We start from the raw sequence: 18016 nt of genomic DNA, 5'->3' as shown, positions 1-18016 counted from the left end.
GGCTGCTCTCCAAAACTCAGGCCTAACCACTTTTCTTTGCCACCATATCCCCTCCCAGCAGACAGAAGGGTAGGTGCTGAGCCACTTTGGCTTCTCTGTGGTCTTCTCATCCATAATTTTGGTCTTGTTTCCACAGAATGCTTTTTAATTTTTTTTTCTTTTAAGGATTGATTTTAGAGCCATGACAACACCAAGCAACAGGTTTTATGGGTACCAGTGAAAACACATGGTTTATTATGTTTGGTTAGGAGGCTGACCATGCTTTTTTATGCTGCATAGAGTGCATTCCTATCTTGACACATACATCCAGTATGAAGAGCAAAGAGTAATATTTGCCTTTGCTACACTCCCACTAATTTCATAGTACAGATAGGAAAAGACATTCACAGCAGGATGAGGTAGAAATGCCAGTAAAGATTTTCAAAACACCCTTTTCCAAGCCAAAATCAAATAAAACCTCAAAGTTTTTATTTTCCCCCCTCCTAATCTCTGTTGTAAAGCTCACATTAATGTCACCAGCGTGAGAACAATGTGTATTTATGACCAGTCTTGCTCAGCTTCTCTTTTGTGATACGACCATTGTGTTGAACAGGGAATGCTCTGGGATGTGTTTCGTTAGAAATCAAAGAGAAAGGAGCACACATGCCCGACCCCCCTTTTCCCCCAAGGTCTCACCTGACTCCAATGGTAAACATGCTGAGGAGGTACTTCCCTTGTAACCAGCCAATGAGCATTATTAAGCCTGGAGGGGAAAATCATCTGATTAAAAATCTCCAAGACATTCATAAATCTTTAACCTGCATTAGCTGTTGTTGGGGACTCAACTGTTCAATGAATCCCCCAAATTTCTCTCTGAGACACCTCTGCTTGAACCCTCAAAGTCCAAGTAACTCAGCAGCTCCTTTTGGAAGCAGAGAGGGCATTCACAGCTGACCATGCACACACAAGCATTGTGTTCAACTCACCGATTATGCCAAAGGAGAAAAGAGTGAGTTGCTTCCCCAGTCTGTCCATGCTTTTCTGCAGAGGTGTTTTGGGAGTCTGGAAACAGTAGAGAGTATCTGGGTTTCTTTACTTGTTAATTATGATGAGAAGATGTTGGTCAGCCCAGAACAATTGTCCCACACTGCCCTGGTTATCATTCCTGCAGTCCCTACAGCTGTCTGATACACCTCAGTGTTTACCTACCCCAACCCCCAGTGGCATCTGTCCCACAGCGAGAGTCTCTCTGCCTCAGTGCAGTTAAGGCAGGATAAAAGTGGGAGAAAGAAGAATTCTATTCAGTTATAGCTTGGAAGCAAAGGCAGAGGTAGGCTTAGGGCTAAATTGAAGAAGAACCTTAGCAATTGAGTCCAGGGCTGGATAATGTTTTTGCAAAGCTTCTGGGAGTGAGCTACAAAGTCCGGACCCCCATCCCTGTCCCAGAGGCTTTGCACACATTACCCAGAAGCAGCTATTTATGCTTTGCTGTCATTTCTTATATGAATGAATCAAGAGTTAACTGGTGCCCCCCCACCTGTCTTCGCTCTGGCCCCTGAAATTTTGGCTTGTGTAGAAGTAAAATTTTATATAGGTAATGCAAAGTAGGCAGAGGGGAAGAAGAAAACACTGTTTTGGTGACTACCAAGTTAGACACAAGCTGAGCATCACAGCTCTGGGTTTAGAAGCCTAAATCCTGCTTAGAACTTTTTTTTTTTCTGGCTACAGCAATTTGTTGTCCCTCAGTTGCACAGATGTTTTGTAGCAGAAACAGAAATGAACCCAGTGCATAAGCTCTTGGAATTGCTGCTTCTCACAATCTTTCATCCAGAACATCCACCACCTCCAGAAAGACTCTTTACCTCTTCAGCTTGCATCATTTTGAACACCTCTCCAAACTGTGAATTTTCACCTGTCCCAATCACTATGCCCTGAAAAGGAGAGAGGGGGGGAAGTGAGGAAAATGAAAAAATGTAGACATCCTGTAATTAATGTTGAGGAGAGGACTGAGGCTGACAGGACTCACTTTCCCCTTCCCATATCGCACCAGCGTCCCCATGAATACAATATTGCTCAGCGTGGTTATGTCTCTGGCTTCCAGTAAGACACTGTCAGTCTTGTTGCAGGGCTCAGCTTCTCCAGTGAAACTGGATTCATCCACCAGCAGATCTGTAACCTAATTAAAAAGGCATGTTTCTGGTACTGTTAAGACAAGAAATTTCCAGAAGAGGCTCCTGTACAGACAGCTGTATTTACCTCTATCAGCCTGAGGTCTGCAGGAACTCTGTCACCCACAGACAGGTATATGATATCTCCAGGCACAAGCTCTCGTGCTAGAAGGTGCTGCAGTTTTCCTTCCCTCAGGCTACATGAGACAAATGGAAAAAAGAAGAAAGAAAACCAGGCTGTGAGGTTTATATTTCTTCTGCAGCCCTGGGAATGTGGCTTGCAAGAAAGCAAAACTTCCCTGTCCCAAACAGCTTCCAATGTAAATAAGAACATAACCATCTCTCCTCATCATTCTGAAGATTTTTATGTTCAGTTTGGGCTCAGTTTTAATTCACAAAGAGATGGCTGAGTTACAGAAAACCTTCATTCCAGCAATAAGTGTCTTAAACAGGACTTATACAGTAGATAAGAGTAACCAGGTATGCTTTCCTGTGGCTCATGCTTTCAATAATGAAATACAGATACTTTAACCTAAAAAAAAAAAAAAATCCAATTTTTAAAGGCAGGATTACTGCTGGCATTTTATTATTGTATTAAAAGTACAGCCTTGGATGGTTAGTGCTTATGGTTTTATACCACAAATAAAGAGCAAATAGTGGTGTCTGTAAGATCCAAACCTGAGTGAACTTTGGACCAGACACAAACCCCATGCTGCTTCTGCAGAGCAAAGTTTCTCTGAGCCTCACAGGTTATTTGTGTTGGCCATGACAAAACTGATTTGCCAAGCCATAAATAGGAAAAGTGTTTCTTGTGCTCTAAAGTGCTGATAGGAACATCAAAGCAGCCAGGGAAGTGGGATCTGATACACTCCACAGCTGCCCCACAGGATGCACTCACATGCAGCCAGTCTGCATCAAAACCCCTGGGGGGCACATGCTCAGCACCCACATACAGCAACTGGTGTGTGTGTGGGTGAGGAGATCCTGCCCACGTGCACCTCTGCTCATAAACCATTTGGTGCCAATGTCACAGGGGTAAAAATACCCTAAAGCCAAAAAAAATCATGCAGGTCAAGTTTTTTGTGCAGTAACTTCAGGGCTGCAACTCCTCTGCTGTGAGGAGAGGTTAAGAGAGGTGGGGTTGTTCAGCCTGGAGAAGGCTCTGGGAAAACCTTCCTGTGGGTTTTTGGTACATAGAGACCAGTGAGAAAGCTGAGGACAGATTATTTAGCAGGGCCTTTTGCAACAGGACAAGGATTGACGGTTTAAAACTAAATGAGGGAGATTTAGACTAGATCTAAGAGAGAATTTTTTTGTGCTGAGGGTGGTAAGACACTGGCCCAGGTTGCCCAGAGAAGTGATAGATGCCCCATCCATGCAGGTCAGGTTGTTTGGGGCTCTGAGCAACCTGCTCTAGTTGCAGATGTCCCTGCTGACTGCAGGAGGTTGGACTAGATGACCTTTAGAGGTTCCTTCCAACCCAACACGTTCTATCAATCTGTTACACACAGGAAGCTGCAGGAATCCTTATGTGGTGCATGAAGCAGGACATTTCTGGGACCTTCCTGTTTCAGCATTTAATTCCTCATGGTGGGGGCTACTTTAAAAATCCAGTTATTTCATCCCCTTTCACTGTACCTTACAGCTGCACCTGCACATGGTGCCACCCATGTAAATGTCAAGCAATTTTCTTCTTGGGTTGGTTCTGCCCCCACAGCCCAAACCCTGCTAAACCCCACTGAAGCAGGCATGTCTCACCAGTTGCATTCAGGGGGCACCAGCTTGTTCAGTTCCTCCAGAGATTTCTCTGAGCGATATTCCTTTGAAATGAGAAAGGAGAGGAAAGCCAAGTTACTGCTGAGGAGGTTTGCTCCTGACAGCCCTGGCTATGGAGCTGAGCCCCGGTAGACGCACCTGGATGAAGGCCACGGTGACCACGATGAGCACTGCCTGCAGACAAAGAGGCATTACAGGGGTGGGCACAACGGCTTCAGAGAGTGAGGGTTGGGTTGCTGGAGGGCTACCACCTACCATGGTGATGCTCGCGGCGTCCTCATACTCTTTTGTGATGACACTCACCAAAGCAGAAGCCAGCAGCAGGAGAATGAGGGGATTTTTAAACTGAGAAAAGAAAACCAAGGTGCAATATGAAGTTAAAGATGGAGCTGCTGAAGCTGAGCTGGCCCCAGATCTCATCAGAAAGGATTGGCCATGGGGCTTTGCTGCATGGACCCTCCTTGCTTGTGACAGCAGCATCATGCTGCCTAGACACAGGTGGTTCAGCACTTGTGGTCAGGATGATACCGAAGTCTGCACCCATACAGGAGATGGACAGTATCAGAGACCAGCAGGACAAGGTCACACCAAGAGACATGGATTTTTTTCTCTTTTCCCCTGCTTGCACAGGCCAGGCCAACCTTTGCAGGCGTTCAGCACAGGGATGACTCAGAAAGCACTTTGGAAGCATGAAAGGTACAAACAAAATATTGCTTTTCTTCTTAGAATTTGAAACCAGAAAACCTTTTCTTTCTTTCTTTTTTTTTTTTCCTTTATAAATCTGCTAAACTCTGCATTGGACCCAGTGCTGTAGGAGTCAGGTCCTCAATGTTTTCACTTTTAACCACAGAAGGATCTTTTTCTTACTTGAGCTAGTTACAGTTCTGTTTAGTTAATGTGGGAATTGATGAAAGAGATTTAAGTAAAGGCCAGACTGCCTGGGTTGGGTAGCAGGAGCATGGTGATGCACAGTAGGAAAGCCAAAGTTTTAAATTTGTTCCTGGCTAAAGCTAAAGGTGAAGTCTCCTTTGTTTCTCTTTGGAGAGACTGGGCTGAAGGGAAGATTTTACAAAAATAGCAGCCTGAAGGAGCCACATTAAGTGGCTGAGGCACAGTGCTCAAGTGCAGAGCTGTGGATGGTGTGGGACTGCAGGCAGCAACTCCAGAGAGAGTGACAGGTTGCAGAAGAATCAGAGATGTACTGAAGAGTTTGTTTGGTGTCCCCATAGGAGACACAGCTTGTTAAAGATGAGCAAAAAAGAGCACCATCTCACTTTGTTATGAATAATAGAATCTCTGTAATCATCACAAAGTGGTTTGAGAGTACTTAAAGACTATTGATCACCTAGGAAAAAAGGCATGACCCATGAAATAAAGTCTTTCAAAGCAAGTAAAATCTTCATGATCCAGCTAAGCGAGAATAAAATCAATCAAATTGCTAGTGGAAAATAAAAAATAAAAAGAGTTTTCTTGTTTAATTAAAAGCTGTAAAGATAGGGGAAAGATGCATTAATACTGATGAGAACCAGTTAACAAAAGCAAAGCTCAAGAAAAACTCAGCTAGGGAATAAAAGAGATAGGAAACACCAACTTCTACCCAGCATTTTGGGGCAACTGGCTTGAAATTGTAGCTCTTTATAGCACCTGCCACCATGCATGGATCTGACTGTTACTGGTGGAGACACTAACACTCACCCCAGCCCTACAACTGCCTCTGCTTTTGCTGGAGGTTTAGGGTTTTCCTTCACTGGGTTAACTGCAATCAGAGTGGCTTTCAGCTACTATTGGTTTTCCTCAAGCCTTTCATGATTTTATCACTTGCTTTAAAGGGAATAAATACGCTGCAGAAATCAGGTCACTGATCTAGGCTTTTGATTTGTGGACTGTGTAGAGATAAAAGGGTTTATTTTTATTTTAAGATGTTATCTTCATAGGAAGTGACCCCACATCTCAATCTCACAATAGCTTTCCCCAGAGAATGGACAGTTGGTGTCCAGGACACAGCCTGTTCCAAGGCTGAATTTGTGGATGTAGAAACTCTGATTATTTCGATGCAGAGACACATTCAGGCCAACCCAGCCCGTGGTTTTTTACCAGGAAATGAGAATCTGTGCAGAAGATCCTTACCTGGTCTAGATATTTCTTCCATATGGGTTCTGTATTCTCTACTGAAAACTCATTCCAGCCATGTTTTGACCTGCGTTGTAGCACAGAAACCTCAGAAAGTCCAGTTTGCAAATCCACCTAGAGGGAAATAAAAAAAAAAAAAAAATCCATTGTTACATATTGTTGAACACTTACAGAAAGCTTCTGTAAGAGGTTCATAGTTTGGCCCTCCATACAAATGAAAGAAATCTATATTCTGTTTTTCTGTTTAGGTATGTTTGTTAAACTACAAAACTTTACCATCACAGAAATCCATAATGTAATGGAGTACAAGTTAACAAAAAAAACCCCAAACAAACAAAACCCCAAAACTCAGAACGTATTCCCATGGGTGAGAAATTGCACAATAGATGACAAATAAGAAATCTAAAATAGTAAAGAATTGATTTCTTGTTTCACTGTGCAGTTAAAGAAAAGATAAAAATATCCTGACAGCATTCAAAGAGAAGAAATGGAGAAGGAATAAAATCTATTTTGACTGGATTTAAAAAAAAAAAAATAACAATGTCAGATTTATTGCTGATTTATTAGTTAGCAAATAATAATCCTTAGCAAAATATCCTGGGGCTCCTCTGGCAGCTTTGGCAGAGCACTGGAGAGCTTCTTTACCAGGCTGGACAATGGAATTCTTTCAGCTGCAGCTCACAGAGCCACCCAGTCCAGTGAAGTCCAGCCCTAGGACAAAATGAAGCACAATGCCCAATGCTGAGCCTCCAACACAGCCAACACAAGGATTCATCCCACATGAAGGCAGAGGAATTGGGCACTCTAGAAGTTTGCATGTGAAACCTAAGGCAAATTTTGCTGCTTGGTCTCTTCCCACAGTCAGATGACACAGACCACATTGCTCTGTTCACAAAACCTCTAAACCCCTTACCTTTAAAGCTTTTGCCAAGTCTTCTTTATGGCATTTACATGCCTCTTTGGGGGGCAGAACTGTCACCTCCTTCTCCTGCTCGATTATTTTCAGCTCACACTCCTCATGGGTCTGAGTAAAACAGATAAAGCAATTGTTAGGTGGGAGCACAGTTAATGAAGGCATTTCATCATCTCTCTGCTGCTTCCCTTAATCCCATTCCCTTCCCTCACCTCACCAACTGTGACCTCGCTGTTAGCTCAAACACTCCCTAAATCACAGCCCTTCACACCACTCACTAATTAATCCTCATTACAGCCTCAAAGACAGGTGCACATCCCTGCAGTGGAAGAAAGGCTGTTAGGAGCTGGATTATCAAAAAGAGAAGCTAATTGCATGACTGTGGTCAGAAAATTGTGCCAGGCCTGCTGCTTGTAGATATCATGCCCAACATGAGCATTCTTCTGTGCCAGTGTCTCACAGCCCACCCTATGCTCAATGCTCAGAGTAAGTTAAAACCTTTGCCCTTGTTAAAAACGTAAGAAATGAACAGAAAATGTGAGGTGGAAAGATCTTTGAGCCAGTGGGAGAAAGCAAAAGTCTCCTTTCTCTCATCTCCATATCTGTTTTCCTGCAAGACAGTTTTACAAACACTTCTGAGCAGGGCAAACAACTTTTCTTTCTCCATCCAGGCAACTCAAGGGCTGCACCAAATGACTCAGCACCCCCACTTCTCTTCCCTTTGGAGATCCCTCATCTCCCTTTCCAAAGCAGTCTTCCCAGCGCACCAGCACCCTCTGAAATCTCAGCCAGGCACAGGACAGAGGCAGTGTGACCACTATTGCATGGAGAAGAAGAAACCTCACCCTTCCCAAGGGACAGAAAAATCCACTCCCATTCACCTTCATTCATGAAGCACAAGGGTGGGTGCTCATTATGAGAAGGATCCTGAGAGAGCCTGGTGCTCAGCCCCACGGCCAGCTCTCACTCAGCAGCGGGGGAGGAATTTGGCACTGGCTCTCCAGTACCAGCACCTGGAGCTCAGATCTGGCTCATCAGTATCTGAGCAAGGGTTTGGAGGACTTTAGAGGTGCCAGAAGTGGTATATGAAAAATGAGCCCTTTTATGAGTATTCAAGGAGGTTTCCAAGAACATCCAATGTTTTGCAATCCAAGAGTCAGGATGAATGCAGAGAATCCTTTTGGCTGTTTGCTGTGCTGGTACACAAAATTTGGATTCTGCTTTGTGGCTTCTGGAGAGCTTGCAGCAAATGACAGGAGCATCCCTAAGCCCTGCTACTTAGAAAAACAAACAAACAAAAACAACCAACAAACTTTGGCCACTTCCATGTGTTGCAGTCCCCATTTATCACTGGTCCCTGTCCCACAGGATAGCTGCTACCATACGAGATACTGACCTGCTCCTGGAGTAAACACAGAAGAGTTTGCTGTGATTCCTTGTTCTGTGCAGTGCTCATTTAGAAACCATTTTTCCCCTAGGCACAACCTGACTTTTCCACAACCCCAGAAATTTGCCCAAGATGTTCAAGGCTTTTCCTTCTGTTCTGTTTCCCTTATGCTGGTGATCATATTTTGCCCAAAGAAGCTGCAGGATCTCTGCTGTTTCAAGGTACTACCAACAGACATCACCCCTATCTCAATATTTCCTTAGCAGACATCCCTAGAAGGGACCGAAAAATCCTTCCACCTTTAAAACTGATTTATTCCTGCTTCTACAAATTCATCAGTCTCCTCCAACTTTGATGACAGCCAGATCTTAAAGCCACCCAGGCATCTAAGGAGATGGAGGACTTAGAGAATCATAGAATTCCAACCAGGTTGGAAGAGACCTCCAAGTTCATCCAGTCCAACCGATCACCCAGCCCTATCCAATCAACTAGACCATGGCACTAAGTGCCTCATCCAGTCTTTTCTTGAACACCTCCAGGGATGGTGACTCCACCACCTCCCTGGGCAGCACATTCCAATGGGCAATCACCCTCTCTGTGAAGAACTTCCCCCCAATATCCAGCCTATACCTCCCCTGGCACAACTTGAGACTGTGTCCTCTTGTTCTGCTGCTGGTTGCCTGGGAGAAGAGACCAACCCCCTCCTGGCTACAACCTCCCTTCAGGTATTGTAGACAGCAATGAGGTCACCCCTGAGCCTCCTCTTCTCCAGGCTAAACAACCCCAGCTCCCTCAGCCTCTCCTCATTCAAGAGAGAGAGACTTGCTGGGAAGAAAACATCACAACTGTTACAGACACATACCTTGAGTTCATTACTGTGCTGATTTAATTAACACAGTTTCTACAAGCTCTTATGTGCTGCTGGTGACACATGCAAGTATCAAGGAAGAAGTTCTGTACTATGAGGGTGGTGGAACACTGGAACAGGTTGCCCAGGGAGGTGGTGGAGGCCCCATCCCTGGAGACATTCCAGGTCAGCTTGTATGGGCCTCTGAACAACCTGCTCTAGTTGCAGATGTCCCTGATTACTGCAGGGAGGGTTGGAATAGATGATCTTTAAAGGTCCCTTCCAACCCAACACATCCTGTGACTCTAAGGTACAGCCTTGCCTCAAAAGAGTTTTAATTTTAAAGGAGCTGGAGGACAGAAGAAGACCCAGGCACAGAGGTGGCATGCCTCCAGTCTCCCAGAGCCAGTGAGGGAAGGTAGGACCCAGCTCTATCACTAATATTTACCTTCAAAAAGGTGTGGAGGAAATGGATGAGAAAAGTATGTGGTTGTGCTTGAGCTATGCACAGCCAGATCGATAGAACTGCTGGAAACTCCGTGCTCCTTGCAGCAGGGGCTGATGCAAAATGCATAGCATTATAGGGATGAATTAATTTGCCTCGATTAGCTTATACCTGTAAGTGGTTTCCCCTGGATGAATGCAGTGCAGCTTTTCCTACCACCTTACTGTAGTGATGCACAGTTGCAAATGCAGCAGTGAACCCCCATCTCCCACCTCCTCTGCCATGTGCTGCTGGTGTGGAGGCTCCTTGGCCCCCAGATGCATCCCACATCACATCTACTAGACACCAGGCAGGATCCTGGGCAAACCCCTTCACAAAACTTAAAATCATAGAATTGTTTCAGTTGGAAAACACCTTCAAGATCATGAAATCCAACCCTTATCTATCTCTACCAGGTCTGGTACCAAACCATGTCTCTCAGCACCACATCTCTGCATCTTTGAAGCACCTCTAGGGAAGGTGCTTTGACCATAGGCAGACTGTTCTGGTGTTTAATAACTCTTTCAGTGGAAGAGTTTCTTCTGATATCCAACCTGAGCCTCTACTGGTGCATTTCCTTTCATTTTATCTCTTGTTACCAGGGGGAAGAGACAAACTTTCCTCAGCCTCCTTTGCTGTAGGCTGAACAATCCCAGTTCCCTCACACACTCCATAAGATTTGTTCTCCAGACCTTTTCCCTCCTTCATTGCCCTTCTTTGAACACATTCCAGCATGTTAGTATCTTTCTAGTAGTGAGGGTCCCAAAACTAAGCCCAGTACTCAAGGTATGGCCTCACCAGTGCCAAGCACAGAGGGACATGCATTTCCCTGGTCCTGCTGGTCACACTATTCCTGACAAAGGCCAGGATGCTGTTGGCCTTGTTGGCCACCTGAGCACGTTGCTGGCTTGTCTGCAGCCAGCTGTTGACCAGCACCCCTATGTCTTTCCAGCCACTCTCCCCTAAGCCTGGAGTGTTCATGGGACTGTTGTAACCCGAGTGCAAGACCCGGCACTTGGCTTTGTTAAACCTCATGCAACTGACCTTGGCCTACCGATCCAGACTGTTCAGGTCCCTCTGCAGAGCCTTCCAACCCTATATCAGATCAAGATTCCCTCCCAGCTTAGTGTCATCTGCAAAGTTATTCATATCCACATCACTGATAAAGATATAAAACAAGACTGGTCCCAAAACTAAGCCCTGGGGAGCACCACTTGTGACCATCTGACAACTGGATTTAACTCCACCACAATTCTTGCTGTGCATTAACTTCTTTTCTACTTCCACTGCAAAGCACCATCCATTTACATTTTCAACCTGTATCTTTTAGGCATAACTCAGGCACAAGAGTGCACAACTTCATACAGCTGAAAAGAAAAGAAAATTAAAAGTTTTTTTTTTTTTTTAATAAGAAAAAGAAATGTTTTTCTATTGTTTTGCAAGATCAGGAAATACTGGAGGCTGAGCAGAGCAGCTGTCCCAGCAAAGCTCAGAGCATGCCTGGCACTGCTGGTACCTGCACTGCCGCCTCTTCATCCCTCATCCCGAAACAATCCATCACTTGTGCCAAGCAGCCCGTGTGGGAAGGAAGAAGGTGTGGAGCACTCTCTGCAGAGTGCAAAGCCCTTTCTGTATACTCTGGCAAATAGCCCAAAAGATCAGTTCTCAGAATTCTCCCCACCTCTGCCTTTACTCAAGTTTTGCATATTCTTTTCCTCCTGTCTTGGATAACTTTGGACAAGCCAACATATGTGAGCCAGACAGAAGTGGGCTGGGTTATTTAGTCTAACCAGAAACCCTTCAAGGCTAAGGTTAATAACCCAAAATTCTCTTCTTGTATGTTCTTCATCCTTACTAAATAAATAAATGCACCATTCCCTCAAAAGCCCTTTGCACTGCTCATTCTGGTGCGCGTGGCAGGCAGAGGAGCAGTGTTTCAGGGCTCCAGACAGCATGAAGAAACCAGCCCAGAGCAAACCAGTGCTCTGCAAGCAAGGGGCTGCCTTGCTGGGCTTCCTTACCCAAGCCCTCAGCCATGTCCCACCAACTGCTGCTCCTCATGCACAGTTTCTTGCTCCATCTCACACCTGTAGGAGAATTTCAGACTTTCTACCTGAAATAAATCTTCTGGTCTCCCAGCTTGCAGATATAAGGCTCAAAATAGACATTGTGATTGTTCAAGAAGCCAGGGGTTTTCCAGAAAACTGCTTTAAAACAATTGCCTGGATTTTGGGTTGCTCTCTGGGGTACGAAAGGGTAGACCCAGGCTGGGTGGGCAGTCCCCAGATCATGGGCTTATTGCCCCCAGCTGCTCATCCCCCTCTCCCCACCCCACTGCTCTCTTGCTTCTGCTCAAACCTGGTTGATTTTTTTTTCTTTTTAATAATTAAAACATAAATTAAAATATTTCAGCCCCTTGAGCTGAAAGATAGTATTGGCATTGCTGCAGGAAAACCCAACCACTGCAGCTCCACAGATCCCAGTTAAGGGGCTTCTTCTCCATTCAAACCAGTCCCACACATGCCAAAAAAAATCCCCCAAACCCAAACCCTAATACTTTAAGGAAACTCCCTATATAAAGGAAGATTGAAAGATTGTCCTGAGTGGTGTTACAAAACCCACCCAACTCATTAGATTAAAAACTATTGGGAGTGGAGGGCTGCAGTCTCTCAGGATGTCTGCCCTGGACTGTATGAATTGGGGTCACTGGGTGCTATGGGGATGGCCCTAGTGCCTGGCCAAAGGTAAAGGCTATGTGACTCATTCAGGCCATGGCTTTTTCTCCCAGTTTCAAACACACATGCACTCACAGGTATGTGTGCTCATACATGTGTGCACACACACACATGCTTGGATGCTCAGAAGAAAAGTCTTTGGATGCTCTTCAGATTGCCACAGGAAACACACAGTTCTTATAAAACACAAATCACACCACAAACATTCCCTGTGATTCTGAATGGGCCACTGCAGAAAAAGAGCTGAAACCCTACACAGCAGAGTCTAGACACAGGCTGTGCTTGTGCTTTGATGTGGAAGTTAACTGTTCTGCCCTGTCCAGATAAGACCAGAGCCTGTGAGCTGGCCATCACTTCACAGCTACCAGTGCTGGGACTTTTCCTTCAAAGCCCACAGTTTGTGTATTTATCATGGCTTAAGTCCCATCAGGTCACCTGGACTCACATCTCTATGGCTCAGGACAACTCTTTGACCAAAATACTTCAGATCTATAAGACTGAGAGTACTCTGCAGCTATTCTCAAGAAGCAAAATATCATTCCTAGTGGGAATATGAGTAATTTACCAGCCTAAGCCAGAACCTGAAAATATACTCTTGATGATACAAGCTCCTGTTGTCATTGCTTCCTGCTTCCTATGCTTGTGTCAGAAGGCTGGTCAATTCCCTGTCCTGTTATAAATGTATCACATTCTGCACAGGCTACAGCTAAAATACAGGAAGGTTTAAATCCAGAAGCAAAGATGTATCATTGTTTATTTTGGCACAACAGGAATGGTACTGCCAAAAACCAAACCAGACTGATTGCTGGTGGCCTCCTGCCTATGTACGATCAGAGTTCTCAACTTACCATCAAAGCAAGATACAGACACTTGGTGTAACCTCATCCAGATCCTCCTTTCCTGGGATTCTGGGCTACACATTAAAACAGTGTAGAGCTGCATAGTACCATGCAATGCATGGGGTAAGAGTTCAGTATGTTATTTACTTTGCCCTGTAGCACTGACCAACCCCCATACTGTAAAGCTGAGACTCGGAGGAGAGCAGAGGATTAGCTGAAATGACACCTGAGAAAAGACCTCAGCTGTGGAAAAGAACACGAATAACTTGAAGTGTGTGGATGGTGCTTGCTAGCTAACCCAGCCTACTGAAGGGATTAGAGAAATCAGGTTTACTTGGGAGGACACCCAACTGATCTTCATGTGGGAGAAGAAAACGAGGCTTGAGCAATGGAAACCCCTGTGCTGAGCAGATGTGACAGTAAGATAATCTCAGGCCTGAAGGGTTTGTGGTGAAAAAACAAGGAGAACAGCAAATGTGTCACCTAAACCACCACTGGCCACTCTTGAGAAGAGGCAGTGAAGGGAGGAGGGGGGAAAAAAAGATCAATGTTCATACCCCAGCGTTGTTCAAGAAAAGAAAGCCTTATTTCAGACTGGTTTCTGCAGGTCTGAGTGAAAGGTCTCCTTGGCCATTTGTTGCCAGTATGACTGCAGCACCAGCCCGAGGGGCTCACAGCCTATCCACCAGTGGTGACACCAGGGGACAGGGTTAGCCTGGCTCTTCCTTTACCTTTCTGCTGAGGCAGTGTTTGCATTTTGTGCAAGCACTGGAGAAAGCCTCAGGCTGGCAGCACCCATGGCCCACACAGCAGCTGCTCTCCCACGCATTTCGTTCATTCCCAATCTCCCCCCTGCAGAAAACAACGCTCCTGGCCAGGACTTTGGCCTGAGCTATAGGTCTGGGGAGCACTGCACAGAAACAAGTCTCCCCATCTCAGCATGCTGCCTGGCAAAGATTAATCTCGGCCTCTATTGCACTGGGAAGGACTGGAGCAGAGAGAGGAGAGCGCAGAGCACCGTGGCAACAGTATCAAGTTACCGGTGGGACAAAGCAGACAAAGTAGCCCAAATTAACCCAAATCACACAAACTATTTCAGCAGGTCCAGGCAAGAGGCACAGGCAATCCTCACCTCCTCTTCCGGCTCGCCGCTTCCAAGGGGCTGATATCTCTGTGCAAAGCGGAAAAACGACCTTTTCTGGAAGAGTTTGGCGAAGCCTCCTTCTACCATCTTCGCTGCGAGGCGGTGGGAAGCGCCCCTGGGGGCACCTGGCCGGGGTCACCCGCAGCCGCTGCCGGCAGTGCTGATTGGAACTGCCCTGCGAGCGCGGGGCTGCGGCGACAGGCGGGGACAGGCAGCGCTCACCTGTCGCCAAGTCACGCCTTCGGCCGCAGGTGCCGGAGGGAGGCAAGGACGGAGGTGGCGCAAGGTGCTTCGCCCACAAAACCCTGCCAGGAGAAGCCTGTCTGGGTTTAAGACTGTGGCTGATAGAAGGGTGAGGTGGCACCTACGTGTGTGCGTGGCTGGCACCCGAAGAGCAGGTTGAGGTCTTGCAGCTCTGGCTTGTCCCCCGCCCTCTGAAAGCCGGTTGCGGGAGGAGCATCGTCAGGTGCCACATCTCGGGCAGGCAGAGAGGGAGGTTGCCGAGACAAGACAGGTTACACACGCGGCCCAACCTCTGTAAACTTCCAGGCTGGGGAAATCCTCCTTGAGAAACGCTCCAGTCAGCATAAGGCTGGGATTAAGAAGTATTTACATCAGGGAGAGGACATAAATCGGTAATGTGTGAATTTGTGATGCTCATTTATTAAACAAACAAACAAACAAAACAAAACAAACAAACAAACAAAAAAACCAAAACAACAAAAACTCCACAAAAAACCAAGACAGGCTTTCATGTTCCTTCATGCTGGATCTCAACATATGGCTAACCTTAACCTGGTACAACTGTTCTGAAGATTTATAGCCACCTGTCAGGGAGTATGGTACTCTGCTCTGCTTCAGGACACGTACATCCTCCCTCAGCCATCATGACTACATGGTTCACTTAGGCTTAAATCATCCCTAAGGTGTAAACTATGAGATTAAGATTCTCCTTTGACAGTAAAAACTGCTCTGAGGGAATAAATGTCATTCCCACTCAGGGAAAAACTTATGTGCAATTTCCTGCAGAATAGTTTCCTCCTAGGACATCCAGATCCCACGTTCACAACTCTGGAGCAGCAGAAGTGGTGACACCTGGATCACTGGACACCTGGCCAAGACCTGTGTGACAGTTTATGGTACTCAAAATCTGGCCAATGTCCATCAAACTGGTATTTCCCCATAGAGCATTTCAGTCTTGCTTATTTGCATCCACCTGCCAGGTCCCACCAGCTCCAGCAAAAGCTGATAAGCCCCATGGGAAGCCCCATCAGCATGATTTAGCCAGCAGGTACAGCTAACACACCATGTCCCAGTGAAGTGATGTGGAGGGGGGCTGCTTTCCAGAGAGAGGACAAAGCAAAGCCACTTCAAAACACCCTGCACATAGCTGGATGCTTGTAAAACACAGCTGGGCTTCCTAATTCCCTTGGCTCCTGATTGAGAAACGCTTTCTTAATGACCTGAACTGGCTGCATCAGGCAGATGAAGGAAGTTTCTGCATTGCTGCAACAGCCCTTCTTCCCATGGGAAAACATATGCTGGGCACTTGGGAACATCCAGGCCCTGCCCAGGGTTTATGTAAGGTGCTTAGCCAGGGCTCAAAGGCAGCCCAGGATCCCAGGGGTAGAGAGAGGTTCAGGCCTTATGAAACATTAGGGAATTAGGTGGCAAAACGTCTCTGAGCTTGCACATGCTGGTTCCCTCCTTCTGTAGCTGTTTTAAGGAGCTGAAGCATGTCCAGCTGGCTCTGCCATGGTCCTGATATGGTAAACCAGGCACTACCTGGCAAGGAAACACATTCTTCTCTTCACCTGAGTGTGTTTGTAGTAGTCAGCCTTGGGATCACATTGAGTTGCCTCATAGAAAAGTGGTGAAAAACATCTTCCCCTTCTCTAGGCAAGTAGGAAAAGAATTTCCTTGGCTTTGTTCCTGCTTTTCTCATCCAGAATCTCACCCATCATCTATGAGGTTGGCATACAGCAAGGGGAGCTGCTTCCTGCAAGGACCCTGAGTATTATTCTGGGGTTCTGCTGTATGCAAGGTGTCCACGGACTATGACTGTGCCATCCTGAGAGGGCTCTCGTTAGCTGAACGTTGATGACAACACGGCTGATTGAGCAGCAGGCTCTTGCTGATGGTTTCCTCATTTAACTTCCTCCCCTTTGCAAAAGCCTGCTGCTTGTGGAAACCAAATCTTCTGGAGAAGAAAAGGCTGAGAGAAGACCTCATTGCTCTCTACAGCTAGATGAAAGGAGGTAGTAATGAGGCGAGAGTCTGCCTCTTCTCCCTAGTACCAAATGACAGAACAAGAGGAAATGGCCTCAAGTTGTGCCAGGGTAGGTTTAGTTCAGGTATTAGGAACAATTTCTTTACTGAAAGAATGGTCAGGCATCGGAACAGGCTGCCCAGGGAGGGGGTGGAGTCACCATCCCTGGAGGTGTTCAAACAACATGTTAGACATGGCACTTTGGGTCATGGTTTAATGGCCATGGTGGTGTTAGGTCAGTAGTTGGACTTGATGATCTTAGAGGTCTTTTCCAATCAAAATGATTCTATGATCCATGTAATGTGGACATGGGCCAAGAGGCCACATCCTGGGCTGGCATGGAGGCACTCCTGGCAGAGAGGATGATAGAGTGAGAGGTACAACAAAAATACCATGACAATCAGGACATAGAAAAGAAGAAACACCAGCTGATGAGCATAACAATTCACCACAATAATTGGTGTATTGTGGTTTATTATCCAGCAGATCTGCAGCTCTGAGGAACAGCATTGTCTGGGCTCAGGACCGTGGCCATTGCTGTCATCTTTATGTTTGTTCAATCCCCTCATGTGAAATTACATTTTAGCAGCAATGAAATGGAATAAATACAGAAAGAAAACGTAGTTGTTGATGAGTATTTGTCATGTATCCTGCCAGACTGCTGAGTGGGCTGAAATTTCATTTTCTTGCTGCTTTGGATTTCTGTCTGTTAGGAAATCTAATGGAAAATGCATGCATTTTGCTGTCTCGTGGCTCAGGAAAATGTTGGAATAAACTGAACCAAGCCTATAACATAAAGAAAACAACACTAATACAACCTGTGTTTCTTCATCCTGGTATAAAATATCATTTTCCCCACTACAAAACCATAACACACAGCCCAATTGCAGTGCTTTTCCAGTATTTCCTATTTAATTGGATGATAAAGCTCAGGGTGAGACTCCGGTTCTAAAGAGGCTATTTGGGAAAGCTTTTATTAGAGCATACCTGTTACGAAGATCCAAACATCTTAGCAGCTGTAATCGTCTCAGATTACGTGAGCCTGAAAGGTTGCTGCTCCTTCACCTGCTTCCCTCACTGTAACTAAGGCTTGTCACACTCCTGTTCCTATTGTGCCACCTTGAGGGCAAAAGCCTCTGCTGCACGAGTAGAATTTACTGTTTGCCTTCAGCTTGGGTTTTTCCCAGGCTCCTGGGCAGAACATCCACTGATCCTGATTATAAAAGCAAAGAACAAAGTTTTGGGCCATGATTCCTTTCTGTCTTAGAATAATAGAAACATGCAATGGTAGGGAACTGGAAGGGACCTCTGAAGATCATCTAGTCCAACCCCCCTGCTAAAGCAG

The 18016-nt window shown here is 45.9% G+C and overlaps 1 protein-coding gene across 1 annotated transcript in view; it reads right to left on the bottom strand.

Moving 5' to 3' along the window:
* Positions 1-14489, bottom strand: part of ATP2C2 (ATPase secretory pathway Ca2+ transporting 2) — a 28760-nt gene extending 14271 nt beyond the window's left edge. Inside the window, exons 1-11 of the mRNA XM_054389509.1 lie at positions 14391-14489; positions 6967-7077; positions 6051-6167; positions 4179-4268; positions 4062-4097; positions 3906-3967; positions 2236-2344; positions 2006-2155; positions 1842-1910; positions 966-1041; positions 676-742 (exon numbers count right to left, since the gene is read on the bottom strand). Coding sequence (XP_054245484.1) covers positions 676-742; positions 966-1041; positions 1842-1910; positions 2006-2155; positions 2236-2344; positions 3906-3967; positions 4062-4097; positions 4179-4268; positions 6051-6167; positions 6967-7077; positions 14391-14489 — 986 coding nt within the window. The remainder of the gene's footprint in view (positions 1-675; positions 743-965; positions 1042-1841; positions 1911-2005; positions 2156-2235; positions 2345-3905; positions 3968-4061; positions 4098-4178; positions 4269-6050; positions 6168-6966; positions 7078-14390) is intronic.
* Positions 14490-18016: the final 3527 nt, after the last annotated feature.

This window comes from Indicator indicator, chromosome 19, assembly GCF_027791375.1.
Source record: "Indicator indicator isolate 239-I01 chromosome 19, UM_Iind_1.1, whole genome shotgun sequence".
In the NCBI taxonomy this organism is placed as follows: Eukaryota; Metazoa; Chordata; class Aves; order Piciformes; family Indicatoridae; genus Indicator; species Indicator indicator.
Note: the sequence above shows the minus strand (reverse complement) of the source record. Positions and strands in the feature narration are given on the sequence as shown.